This window comes from Oncorhynchus mykiss, chromosome 9 (assembly GCF_013265735.2).
Source record: "Oncorhynchus mykiss isolate Arlee chromosome 9, USDA_OmykA_1.1, whole genome shotgun sequence".
Taxonomy (NCBI): Eukaryota; Metazoa; Chordata; class Actinopteri; order Salmoniformes; family Salmonidae; genus Oncorhynchus; species Oncorhynchus mykiss.
The window spans coordinates 23,914,735-23,928,836 of NC_048573.1; the positions used below are offsets into that span (position 1 = coordinate 23,914,735).

At 44.6% G+C, this 14,102-nt stretch overlaps 1 protein-coding gene across 6 annotated transcripts in view; it reads right to left on the reverse strand.

The window, feature by feature from the left end:
* Nucleotides 1-1,873: 1,873 nt before the first annotated feature.
* The window catches only part of LOC110532975 (rap1 GTPase-GDP dissociation stimulator 1), a 58,947-nt gene continuing 46,718 nt past the window's right edge, over nt 1,874-14,102 (reverse strand). For all 6 annotated transcript variants that reach the window (XM_036987626.1, XM_036987620.1, XM_036987625.1 and 3 more), the window contains 7 exons: nt 9,416-9,547; nt 8,444-8,578; nt 7,887-8,012; nt 6,934-7,073; nt 4,430-4,556; nt 3,799-3,927; nt 1,874-3,606 (listed from right to left, as the gene is read on the reverse strand). In XM_036987626.1, the coding sequence (XP_036843521.1) occupies nt 3,479-3,606; nt 3,799-3,927; nt 4,430-4,556; nt 6,934-7,073; nt 7,887-8,012; nt 8,444-8,578; nt 9,416-9,547 (917 nt within the window). In that variant the 3' untranslated portion in view covers nt 1,874-3,478. The remainder of the gene's footprint in view (nt 3,607-3,798; nt 3,928-4,429; nt 4,557-6,933; nt 7,074-7,886; nt 8,013-8,443; nt 8,579-9,415; nt 9,548-14,102) is intronic.

The window sequence follows — 14,102 nt, forward strand, 5'->3', positions numbered from 1 at the left end:
TGTGGACTACAGGAAAAGGAGGACTGAGCACAGCAAGCGGTACCAAGAGGCTTCTAAACAGCTTCTACCCCCAAGCCATAAGACTCCTGAACATCTAATCAAATGGCTACCCAGACTATTTGCATTAATAATAATAGTGATTATTCAGCTTTTATTTCTTTCATCACATTACCAGTGGGTCAGAAGATTACAAAATTGTTAAACTTGGGTCAAACTTTTTGGGTAGCCTTCCAACAAGCTTCCCACAATAAGTTGGGTGAATTTTGGCCCATTCCTCCTGACAGAGCTGGTGTAACTGAGTCTGGTTTGTAGGCCTCCTTGCTCGCACACACACTTTTTCAGTTCTGCCCACAAATTTTCTATAGGATTGAGGTCAGGGCTTTGTGATGGCCACTCCAATACCTTGACTTTGTTGTCCTTAAGCCATTTTGCCACAACTTTGGACGTATGCTTGGGGTCATTGTCCATTTGGAAGAACCATTTGCGACCAAGCTTTAACTTCCTGACTGCTGTTTTGAGATGTTGCTTCAATATATCCACATAATTTTCCTTCCTCATGATGCACCTATTTTGTGCACCGTGCACCAGTCCCTCCTGCAGCAAAGCACCCCCACAACATGATGCTGCCACCCCCCGTGCTTCTTCGGCTTGCAAGCCTCCCCCTTTTTCCTCCAAACATAACGATGGTCATTATGGCCAAACAGTTCTATTTTTGTTTCATCAGACCAGAGGACATTTCTCCAAAAAGTGTTTTTTCTATGGCGGTTTTGGAGCGGTGGCTTCTTCCTTGCTGAGCGGCCTTTCAGGTTATGTCGATATAAGACTCACCTTACTGTGGATATAGATACTTTTGTACCCGTTTCCTCCAGCATCTTCACAAGGTCCTTTGCTGTTCTGGGATTGATTTGCACTTTTTGCACCAAAGTACGATCATCTCTAGGAGACAGAACGCGTCTCCTTCCTGCGTGGTCCCATGGTATTTATACTTGCGTACTATTGTTTGTACAGATGAACGTGGTACCTTCAGGCGTTTGGAAATTGCTCCCAAGGATGAACCAGGCTTGTGGAGGTCTACAATTTGTATTCTGAGGTCTTGGCTGATTTCTTTAGATTTTTCCATGATGTCAAGCAATGAGGCACTCAGTTTAAAGGTAGGCCTTGAAATACATCCACAGGTACATCTCCAATTGACTCAAATGATGTCAATTAGCCTAGCAGAAGCTTCTAAAGCCATGACATAATTTACTGGAATTTTCCAAGCTGTTTAAAGGCACAGTCAACTTAGTGTATGTCAACATCTGACCCCCTGGAATTGTGATACAGTGAATTATAAGTGAAATAATCTGTCCGTAAAACAATTGTTGAAAAAATGTATTGTGTCATGCACAAAAGTAGATGTTCTAACCGACTTGCCAAAACTATAGCTTGTTAACAAGAAGTTTGTGGAGTGGTTGAAAAACGAGTTTTAATGACTCCAACCTAAGTGTATGTAAACTTCCGACTTCAACTGTAGGTGTTAATCTGATCAATGGACATTCCATCACCACTGTTAAAACTACCAATGTATGCCAGAATTATCAAAGGGCCTTAAAGCCTGGCATGTGAGGCTAGATTCCATTCTAGATGGGGCTCCTTGCTCACCCCTACCTAGTTGTCCCAGATCCATGAAGAGGAGTGAACTAGGATAGAAGGGAGGGGGCAACCTTCTGGAATGGAATGCAGCCTAGGTGACACCATAGCTCAGAAAACCCTGTTTGGCACACAATGAATGAAACATGAATAAAGTGGCTTATGAATGATACGAAAAAGACTCCCCCCCCCCCCCCCTCTTCTTAATATATCAATAGGCAGTACAAACTCTAGGAACAACAAATACATTATCGCCAGCAATCATCTTTAATTATCTGTTCGAGTTACAATCTTCCAAATGTACAACTCATCAATGACATTTACAACAAACATTTATGTTTATAATATCGTAATGCAGTTACTTTGTGGTTACATCTTGATTGGATTGTGTCTTTGTGAGGTTACAAATCGGATAAATTACCATTCATACCTGACAATAAAGAACAAAGTGCCGATTAATAAACAAATAATTTATAATAAAAAAACGCCTATGTCACCAGACGGTGCCTAACGCAGTATCCAACATGCTGGAATGTGCATGTTATCGATACTTCGAGTGGGAGAAACCATCACACATGCAAACCAAGAACTGGCAGGGAGAAACCATAGAGCAGTACCACAAGTCGACAGGGGAGGGTGTCCCCAGACTGGCCCATTCTGATAGGCTTATGGGGGGGGATAGTGTTAAATAACTTAGGAACCACTTAATATGATATAGGAATCTTCTGAAATGTGCAGCGCTACCCCATTGGTCCCCGACTCATGATAAAAGCAACAAATCCAGACAGTATATACCTGGTATGGCTGACTGCTTCACTGTACACTCTCAGAGACCAGGGAGTGAGTGACTGGGTTCTTCTGGAGGTTCTAACTTCTAACCTATGCATTATCTCCTCCATGTCTGAGGATGCTCAGGTGGGCACTTGTATGTGCTAGTGGAGCTCAAGCCTGGGGTATGTTCAGTTGGGGGTGAAACGTTCACAACATTGCAGATAGAAATGTAACAGGAGTCAACAACATACCCTATTCTACTTGACATTTCTGTTCTACATGATATATTTATTATATATATTCTGTAACGATTCACCATTCTAAACATTCCCCTGATATAACAGTAAGGTTGTTTGGGACAATAAGTCAGGTTTAGTTTGGGTTTGTATGAAAGTGAAAGGGAAGAGAGAGGATTGAGTGGCATTATCAAGCAAACTCCTTTCAAACGGCAGTTTAAGTACAAACATGATTGAACACTATTCTCTGTAAGATTTGCCACAGGGCTGTGGTTTCGTGTACGTGACAGGTTCAAAATGAACACGGATACACCATCAACTGGACTAAAACATGCATGTCGACTTCAATTCGGGCTGGTACTCAAGCTAACATGGGACACGGAAGTAAAGAACACAGCAAGGATGCATTGGCTGCTAAATTTGTTTTCAAACCACCGAACTTAAATCGTTTTTTTTTTGTGTTATTTTTTAAATATTTTTTTTACGTTATCGGCGAGTTATTGAAGTGAATGGGTTTCACAGCTATGGTCATCATAAAAAGTGTTCTCTCTTTGTATGTCTATCTATTGCGAAACGAAAAGGCTGTCTACTGGCGCCTTGTTTTTTTAATATGGATGGAGCTGCTGCTTGGAACGGAGGATGAATGCACGGGGGGTGGTGGAGGGGGGGGGGTAGTTAGCTGGAACAGCTGGCTGTTGACAGGGGAGAGGGACAGGATACCTTGGCACGTGACGATGGGAAACACACAGAGGGAGGAAGGTTCTGTAGAAAGGAATGGGGGGGCAGGGATTTGCTATGAGGCAGGCATTGGGGGTCGGGGGGCTGTGGGAGTTAAGAGTCATTTAGCTCTGTGCCGTTAGCCTCTGCTCTGTGAGCGACGCCTGGTGGGACACCGTTTTGTTCTCGTGCGACCGCAGCTTGGAGACCACGTCGATGAAGGCCAGCCCCTGCACTTCTTTATGGAGAGGCTCTGGAGGAGGGTGAGAGAAGAACAGGTCCAAAGCAGAAGAGTCTTTAAAGGAAGCACAAATCTAAACCCTAATTCAATACCGCTATGTCCATACTAGTATACTACTCTGTGCAATGCCCTAGTTTGGATATTGGCGCAAAAGCTGCAGCTTAGTTCTTCCAAGTGGCTGATTCAAAATGTCTGGCCTTTTACCTGAACCCATGACTGCACAGATGATGACCATAGAGTTGTATTTGACCTCCGGCGCACTCATCTCGTCTGACAGCAGCTTGTGGAGCACCTGTACCAGGCCAGCCCCAACAAAGTCCTTTTCGGCCCCCACTGAAACCATGACAAACACACTGTGACCAATTATTTTGTACAGTTGTTTAAATGCATTCCAATGCACCATCAGAGTCAATGTTTTGCCTCTAAGAAAAGGGTGTGTATTGAGCACACTAACAAAAGCTTCAACAGTGAATTATATTTATACAACACTTTCACTAGGTCCTAAATTGCTTTGCATTGTGTGTTCTTCTAACCCGCCCTGTACATCCTCAAACTACTTTCATTTTATTCTAGCGATGCAATACATCGGGTCATGTTCAGTAAGCACGGGGATAGAAAATATTTTGAAACAGAGTAAGACAGGGAAGTGCTACCTGATCTTGTCCGGAAACAGTTGTCTTTTCTTGTTTTAAAACATTTTAGTACAGTGTGCCCTACTAAACACAACCCAGGCACTGTTAAAGAAAGTGCTACCAATCTGGCCCTTACTATACCATGTGGCTAACACAGTAGTTAGAATTTGGCTGCACCGTGACATCATGACCCTGACTCTTACCCAGGTCCAACCCGGCGATGAGGCCCAGAGCCACCAGCGCCTCGTTCTGCATGATCATGTGTTCACTCGTCGCCATGACTACTAAATGCTTCACTCCTGCCCCCTGGATGACTGTTTTTACGACGTCCTGAAAACAGAAACAAATTAAGAAACAAATACATTTAAAAAATGGGGGCACAACTCTAAATCAGGGGAAGCCAACCCTCATACTGGATGTAGATTCTGGGTGTGCAGGGTTGTGCTCCAGTCATGCACCGACACTCCTGCCTTCACTAATCCCGCTGCTCATCAGGAGCTGAAATCAGGTGTTAGAGCACGATAGGAACAAAAACCTGCACACCCAGTAACTTTCCAAGAGGGTAGGCCACTAAAGTCAGTCCACCTCAACTCTAAATAATATAGGACTCTTCTGTACAGTGCACTTGTAGGACCTACAGTTGAAGTCAGATGTTTACATACACCTTAGCCAAATACATTTCAACTCAGTTTTTCACAATTCCTGACATTTAATCCTAGTAAAAATTCCCTGTCTTAGGTCAGTTAGGATCACCACTTTATTTTAATGTCAGAATAATACTAGTGAATTATTTATTTCAGCTTTTATTTCTTTCATTACATTCCCAGTGGGTCAGAAGTTTACATACACTCAATTAGTATTTGGTAGCATTGCCTTTAAATTGTTTAACTTGGGTCAAACATTTCGGGTAGCCTTCCACAAGCTTCCCACAATAAGTTGGGTGAATTTTGGCCCATCCCCCCTGACTGAGCTGGTGTAACCGAGTCAGGTTTGTAGGCCTCCTTGCTCGCACACATTTTTTCAGTTCTGCCCACAAATGTTCTACAGGGCTTTGGGATGGCCACTCCAATACCTTGACTTTGTGGTCCTTAAGCCATTTGCCACAACTTTGGAAGTATGTTTGGGGGTCATTGTCTATTTGGAAGACCCATTTGCGACCAAGCTTTAACTTCCTGACTGAGGTCTTGAGATGTTGCTTCAATATATCTACATATTTTCCTTCCTCATGAAGCCATCTATTTTGTGAAGTGCACCAGTCCCTCCTGCAGCAAAGCAAAGCAACATGATGCTGCCACCCCCATGCTTCACGGTTGGGATGGTGTACTTCGGCTTGCAAGCCTCCCCCTTTTTCCTCCAAACATAACGACGGTCATTATGGCCAAACAATTATTTGTTTCATGGAGGACATTTCTCCAAATAGTACAATCTTTGGCCACATGTGCAGTTGCAAACCGTAGTCTGGCTTTTTTATGGCGGTTTTGGAGCAGTGGCTTCTTCCTTGCTGAGCGGCCTTTAAGGTTATGTCGATACAGGACTCGTTTTACTGTGAATATAGATACTTTGTACCGGTTTCCTCCAGCATCTTCACAAGGTCCTTTGCTGTTGTTCTGGGATTGATTTGCACTTTTCGCACCAAAGTACATTCATCTCTAGGAGACAGAACGCGTCTCCTTCCTGAGCGGTGTGACGGCTGCGTGGTCCCATGGTGTTTATACTTGCATACTATTGTTTGATGAACGTGGTACCTTCAGGCTTTTGGAAATTGCTCCCAAGGATGAACCAGACTTGTTGAGGTCTACAATTTTTTTCCTGAGGTCTTGGCTGATTTCTGTTGATTGTCCCATGGTGTCAAGCAAAGAGGCAGTGAGTTTGATGGTAGGCCTTGAAATACATCCACAGGTAAACCTCCAATTGACTCAAATGATGTCAATTAGCCTAACAGAAGCTTCTAAAGCCATGACATAATTTTCTGGGATTTTCCAAGCTGTTTAAAGGCACAGTCAACTTAGTGTATGCAAACTTCTGACCCACTGGAATCGTGACACAGTGAAATAATCTGTCTGTAAACAATTGTTGGAAAAATGACTTGTGTCATGCACAAAGTAGATGCCCTAACCGACTTGCCAAAACTATAGTTTGTTAACAAGAAGTTTGTGGAGTGGTTGAAAAACAAGTTTGAATGACTCCAACCTAAGTGTATGTAAACTTCCGACCTCAACTGTACCTCTCTGGTGCTTCCACGGGGTTCTATTCTATCTAGCGATCTGCAAATAGGACAGAAATGTTTAGAGCCTGGAGCTCATAAATCTACAGTCTAAGAATGAGACAACCAGAGTCTGAGGTGCCCCCGAGTCATTCTCCTCAGATGGGTAGGACCGGGTAGGAAATGTAGCAGAACTGACAACGCTGTCTCTGGGCGTGAGTCAACAAGGAACACCGTATATCAGGAAGAGTTAGAACATGACTCCCACCTCAGTTGTTCTGTTCCCTTGATGAATAAGGCAACATAAAGCATGGATTGGATTTTGAGCTGAGAGTTAGATTAGTAAAGACAAGCTAGTTGATACTGCCTTTGATTAAAATATAGCTGATAACATATACATTCTGTGTGTGTGTATGCAGTCCAGATATGGGTCAGGATGTAATCTGTGGTGGCAGCCAGCCAGCCAGCCACAGATGGTGTGTTTTCATGGCAGCCGGCCCTAACCTTTGACTTGCTGTGGCGGATGAGGGCTGAGAGCAGCCTATTGGACTCTCCCATGACCCCTGCGTGGTCCTTTGCCTCACACCACTCTACCAGACGCTCCACCAGCTTCCCATTGGTCCCCAGCTGGTCTGCCGCATCCGCTGGGGGATTGGGGGGGGGAACAACATAAGGTAATGCTTTATTTCACAGCTCTATTACCATTGGTAGCTTTCTGGTATATAAACTATAATTACTTGGTTCCTAATTATTATTATACTTGGTAACTTGAAAATACAAAAAAAAATGGGTAACTTCTTGGTAACAATTGGCACTTTCTAGTATTTGGTACAATGAATCTCTGAACTCCAGGGAGGAAGAGGTAGAAAAAAACCTCTCATAATGACATGGTCAGAAAAAGTGCACGCGTTAGTTCTATCACCTTGAGTAGACTGCTATTCTAACACCCTGTCAACATCTCACTGTCACACTCCGTTCCATAGCAATTCAATCAAAGATGGATGCCATCGATATCCATGTCACTCTGGATCTAACTGGTTTGCACTTGGCCTTGCCCGGTCCTCCCCAACCCAACCCCTTCTTCATGAAGATTCAACAACATTTGACAGAAACGTATCGTATTCCGAGGCTCTTTTGTTGGAGTACTTTCCTATCCAACTTTCTGCTGAATAAAAAAATACATACTGGTCAATTTAAGGATAAAAAGTGAGGTACAGAACGCTTCAAGGTTAGCGCATCATAAGGAAGGAATTCTAGCCTCTATTTTGGAAAATGTTGCTATATATCTTTATGGGTGGAAACATTTACACCTGTCACTGATACTGGTCAATTTGAAGACGGAGAGCGAGGCACTGAAGACGGAGGGCGAGGCACAGTCCGATGGTTTATGGCATCATTAGGAAGGTGTTCTACAGTGCGTTATAGAGGTTATAAATGTGCTATAAAATGTGTTCTACCTTGTGTGTCGATGAGCATGCGTAACGTGCCCAGCAGTTTGAACTGGACAGGAGGCATCTCTGACGGGAGGAACTTCAACACCGTATCTGACACACCCGCCGACAGCATCTTAGCCTTGTTCACCACTGAAGGGACAGGAGAAGAAGAATAAACAACGATGAAACATGTGAAATAAATCAATACATAAATAAATACATACAAACTATTCTCCCTTAAGACATGTAGCAATGAATTATTTTACTTATTTAGGTATGGACTATACAATGCAATTCAGCTCTAAGCTGCCAATGCAGTACACCATGAAAATAAACAAAATACTAACTTTGTTACTATTGTATTCAACCAGTATTAACCAATTAAGGCTCAAAGAAAGAACAACTTCTAGTCAAAGTGCTGCTCCTGTACTTGTTTGCAGTTACATTTGCCAAGACCTACCCCCCCCCCTACCCACAGATAACAAATGAGTGCAGGGGAAGCACATGGAACAGGAATTGAATGTTAATACACAACATTGACAGTATACTCAATCAGGCTTGGAATGCCTTGGGAGTCTCACCAGGAATGGCCAGGTTGCGCAGGGCGCTGAGCGCCGCGTGCTGCACGGTGACGTTGCCCTCGTCCACGTGGCGATCCAGCAGCTCCAGTAGCTTCTGAACGATGCCTGATTCCACCATGTGGATGCAGTTACCATCTGGGGAAGAAACAGAATGTCATAACTTAACCCACTGCTCAGTAAAAGCTATGGGCTGTGCAGGCATTTGCTCCCACCATGCTCTAACATGTCTGTTTCCACAAATCAAAGTTCTGTGAGAACCCCTATCCCCAGATCTAAAAAAGGACTGGATAGGTGTTAGGAGAATGTTCCAATGCCATTTCCTTCTGACCGTAATTTTACCTTCATCGTTTGATAGAAAAGAGGAAAACAGGTTACATATTATTCTCTTCACATCCATGTACGGAATAAATCATTTGGCTATAATAATAAGGACTTTTATTTATCAGGGTGAATGTTTGAAGTCAGCCTGGATGCAGGATTCGCTGACACGGGACGAAACGCTGTGGTTTAGATGAGTAATGATATGGAATGACTAATGGCCGGGCCTGTGATCTATATTCAGCACACTGAGGCAGCAGGTTTTATTAGGGGGAAAACTGATCTAGAAGACATCTGGGAGAATGTGGAGCGATGTGCCGAATGCTGATTAACTGTTCTACATGACAGAGAAGCATTTCTACAACCTGAGTGTTGTGCTGATTCCCTATTCTAATACACAGAAAAGTGTGTCTGTTCTACACACTCTGTTCTATACATTTCTACAGTATCGGAACGTTCTGTGAAGTCACACCCCACGTAACGTGACCCAGATTGTGGTCAATATTAATGCCATCCGAGGGGAGTTTTATCCTGAATAAAACCCTTTTTTGGTTCAATCTGTTACCATAGGCAATGTGTACCCTCCTTCATAGAAATAGAATGGTCTAAAGGGCTTTGTCCCTTCTATTAACTGTATTTCTATAGCCTCCTCACCGTTGCGGGCGAAGTTAGCGATGGCCAGTGCCCCTGCCAGCTGCAGCTGGTGGTTGTGGGATGGCACCCAGGACAGGACCCTCTGGAACACACTGCCCTTGCCCCCCTCAAACAGCTTCTGCATGGACTCATCTGAGGAGAGAGGTGGGGAGAGGCTGTCAACACAAACACCCACCTACTGCAGCAGTAAAATGACAAAGCAGTTATTTATTGAACAGAAAAGCATAAAAAAGACCACACGCGTGTGCACCAACACACAGAGACACAAACAGGCATGTATGTTTTGGTCAGAAAAGGTTACAGGATAATTGTCCTCCTTAGCGTCAGTATAAATGAAAGTGGATAGGAAGAATAAGGAGTCTAGGAGAATGCTATGGAAACCAGATGATGATATCGAGGCCTCTAACGCACCTAGATCTACAACCACATTCTCCCTCACATTCGGTTGTCATAAAATATTCACAAATGGATTCACAATGTATTCTCCAGCACTCTGCTCTAAGTAAGGCTGAGAGTCCCTCTGAAGATTTACTCATCACACAACCATCTTACTCCCCTTCATATCTTTATTTTCCCAACCTGCTCTTTCTTCCTACCCTATTCTTATTTCACTCGCAGACTCTCATTTCCTCCTGTCTATCATTTGGCCTGAGGGGAACGGTTTCCATGCACGCGCTTGAAACCCAGTCAAAGCAACCACAGCACAAAGGGTCAATACATAGATCTATGGGTTTTTTTATCTAGGTTTGAATCATAGGCACGGAATCATCCTTATCGAAGACATGTTGATGTTGCAGTCGAGATGCGACGGAAGCATTTTATTGCGTCGGCAGGACAGAGCGGCTGCATCCAGTAAGACCAGGGGGTTGGGTGTGTGTGTCTTTGTTAACAACAGCTGGCGGACGATCTCTAATATTAAGGAAATCTCAAGGTTCCGCTCGCCTGAGTTGGAGTACCTAATGACAACATGCAGACCATACTATTTACCAAGAGAGTTTCCATCTATATTTTTCGTAGCTGTCTATTTACCACCACAAACCGACGCTGGCACTAAGACCGCACTCAACGAGCTATAAGCAAACAAGAAAATGCTCATCCAGAAGCTGCGCTCCTAGTGGCCGGTGATTTTAATACAGGAAAGCCAAAATCCGTTTTAGTTCATTTCTAACATCATGTCACCTGTGCAACTAGAGGGGGGAAAAAAAACTCTAGATCACCTTTACTCCACACAGAGACGTATACAAGCTCTCCCTCGCCCATCATCTGGCAAATCTGACCATAACTCTATCCCAAGTGGCGCAGTGGTCTAAAGCACTGCATCTCAGTGCTAGAGGCGTCACTACAACTACAACCGGCCGTGATTGGAAGTCCTATAGGGTGGTGCACAATTGGCTCAGCGTCGTCGGGGCTTGCCCGGTGTAAGCCGTCATTGTAAAGAGGTATTTGTTCTTTACCAACTTGTCTAGTTAAAAAAAGGTTAACAATTGATTCCTGCTTACAAGCAAAAATTCAAACAGTAAGTACGAGTGACACGCTCAATACGGAAGTGGTCAGATGAAGTTGATGCTAAGCAACAGGACTGTTTTGCTAGCACAGACTGGAATATGTACCGGGATTCATCCAATGGCATTGAAGAGTTTACCACATCAGTCAACGGATTCATTAATAAGTGCGTCGACGACGTCATCCCCACAGTGACCGTACGTATACAATGCATTAGGAAAGTATTCAGACCCCTTCCCCTTTTCCACATTTAGTTACGTTACAGCCTTATTTTAAAATGTATTGAATAAATATTTTTCCTCAACAATACCCCATAGTGACAAAGCGAAAACAGGATTTTTGATGTTTGCAAATCAAAATATGAAACAGAAATACCTTATTTACATAAGTATTCAGACCTTTTGCTATTAGACAAAAATTATTTATACAACTTGGGAGTCCGCCTGTGGTAAATTCAATTGATTGGACATGATTTGGAAAGGCACATACCTGTCTATAAAAGGTTCCACAGTTGACAGTGCATGTCAGAGCAAAAACCACCACAAACCGAGGTCGAAGAAATTGTCCGTAGAGCTCCGAGACAGGATTGTGTCGAGGCACAGATCTGGGAAGGGTACCAAAACATGTCTGCAGCATTGAAGGTCCCCAAGAACACAGGAAACTCCATCAGTCTTAAATGTTAGAAGTTTGGAACCACCAATACACTTCTTAGAGCTGGCCGCCCGACCAAACTGAGCAATGGGGGGAGAGAAGGGCCATGGTCTGAGAAGTGACCAAGAACCCGATGGTCACCCTGACAGAGATCCTTTGTGGAGATGGGAGAACCTTCCAGAAGCACATCCATCTCTGCAGCACTCCACCAATCAGGCCTTTATGGTAGAATGGCCAGACGGAAGCCACTCCTCAGTAAAAGGGTCACGACAGCCCGCTTGGAGTTTGCCAAAAAACAAAGACCATGAGAAACAAGTTTCTGAAACCAAGATTTAACTATTGGCCTGAATGCCAAGCGTCACGTCTAGAGGAAACCTGGCACCATCCCTACGGTGAAGCATGGTGGTGGCCGCATCATGCTGTGGGGATGTTTGTCAGCGGCAGGGCCTGGGAGACTAGTCAGGATCAAGGGAAACATGAATGGAGCAAAGTACAAAGAGATCCTTGATGAAAACCTGCTCCAAATCACTCAGGACCTCAGACTGGGGCGAAGGCTCACCTTCCAACAGGACAACGACCCTAAGCACACAGCCAAGAAAACGCAGAAGTGGCTTCGGGACAAGTCTCTGCATGTCCTTGAGTGACCCAGCCAGAGCCTGGACTTGAACCCCACCGAACATCTCTGGAAAGACCTGAAAATAGCTGTGCAGCATGCTCCCCATCCAACCTGACAGAGCTTGAGAGGATCTGCAGAGAAGAATGGAAGAAACTCCCCAAATACAGGTGTGCCAAGCTTGTAGCGTCAGTCCCAAGGAGACTCAAGGCTGTAATCACTGCCAAAGGTGCTTCAACGGAGTAAATGGTCTGAATACTTGTGTAAATGTGATATTTTTTTATGAATTTACAAAAATGTGTAAAAACGTATGTTTTTGCTTTGTCATTATGGGGTATTGTGTGTAGATTGATGAGGGGGGGAAACATTTGCAATCAATTTTAGAATAAGGCTGTAACGCAACGTGGAATAAGTCAAGGGATCTGAATACTTTCTGAATGCACTATATATCCCAACCAGAAGCCATGGATTACATCTACACTGAGCTAAAGGCTAGAGCTGCTGCTTTCGAGGAGTGGGACACAAATCCAGACTCTTATAAGAAATCCCGCTACGACCTCCGACGAACCATCACAGGCAAAACGCCATTACAGGACTAAGATCAAATCCTACTAAACCGTCTCTGACACTAGTCAGATGTGGCAGGGCTTGCAAACTATCACGGATTACAAAGGGAAACCAAGCCGAGAGCTGCCCAGTGATGCGAGCCTACCAGATAAGCTAATTGCCGTCAATACTCACTTCAAGGCAAGCAACACTGAACCATTCGTGAGAGCACCAGCTGTTCTGGATGACTGTGATCATGCTCTCCATCGCCGAAATGAGTAAGAGCTTTTAACAGGTTAACATTCAGACAGATTACCAGGATATGTACTCCGAGCATGCGCTGACCAGCTGGCTAGTATGACATTTTCAACCCCTCCCTGACCCAGTCTGTAATACCTACATGTTTCAAGCAAACCACCATAGTCCCTGTGCCCAAGAATGCAAAGGTAATCCGTCTAAATGACTACTGCCCCATAGCACTCACATCTGTATCCATAAAATGCTTTGAAAGGTTAGTCATGGCTCACATTAACACAAGCATCCCAGAAACCCTGGACCCACTCCAATTCGTTTACCGCCCCAAGAGATCCACAGATGACCCAATCTCTATTGTACTCCACACTTCCCTTTTCCACTTGGACAAAAGGAACACCTATGTGAGAATGCTGTTCATTGACTACTGCTCAGCCAGCGTTCATGACCATAGTGCCCTCCAAGCTCATCACTAAGTTACGGGCTCTGGACTTCCTGACGGGCCATCCCCAGGTTGTGAGGGTAGGCAACGCCACGCTGACCCTCAACGCGGGGGCACGTGCGCTTAGTCCCCTCCTGTACTCCCTGTTCACCCACAACTGCATGGCCATGCACGACTCCAACACCATCATTAAGTTTGCCGACGACACGGCGGTGGTAGGCCTGATGACCCACGACGAGACAGCCTATAGGGAGGTCAGAGACCTGGCAGTTTATCTTGGACTACAAGAAACGGAGGACCGAACATGGGCCCATTCACATTGACGGGGCTATAGTGGAGTGGGACGAGAGCTTCAAGTTCCTCGGTGTCCACATCACAAGAGTCTTGAAAAGAGCAAAACGCCTCTTCCCCCTCAGGAGAGTGAAAAGATTTAGCATGGGTCCCTCAGATCATTCTACAGCTGCACCATTGAGAGCATCTTGACCAGCTGCTCGGCATCCACTTGGCATCCAACCGCAAGGCACTACAAAGGGTAGTGCGTACGGCCTAGTACATCACTAGGGCCGGACTCCTTGCCATTCAGGACCTCGAAACAAGGCTGTATCAGATGAAAGCCACCCAAGTCAGACTGTTCGCCGAGTGCCAAGTCTGGGACCAAAAGACTTCTGAACAACTTCTAC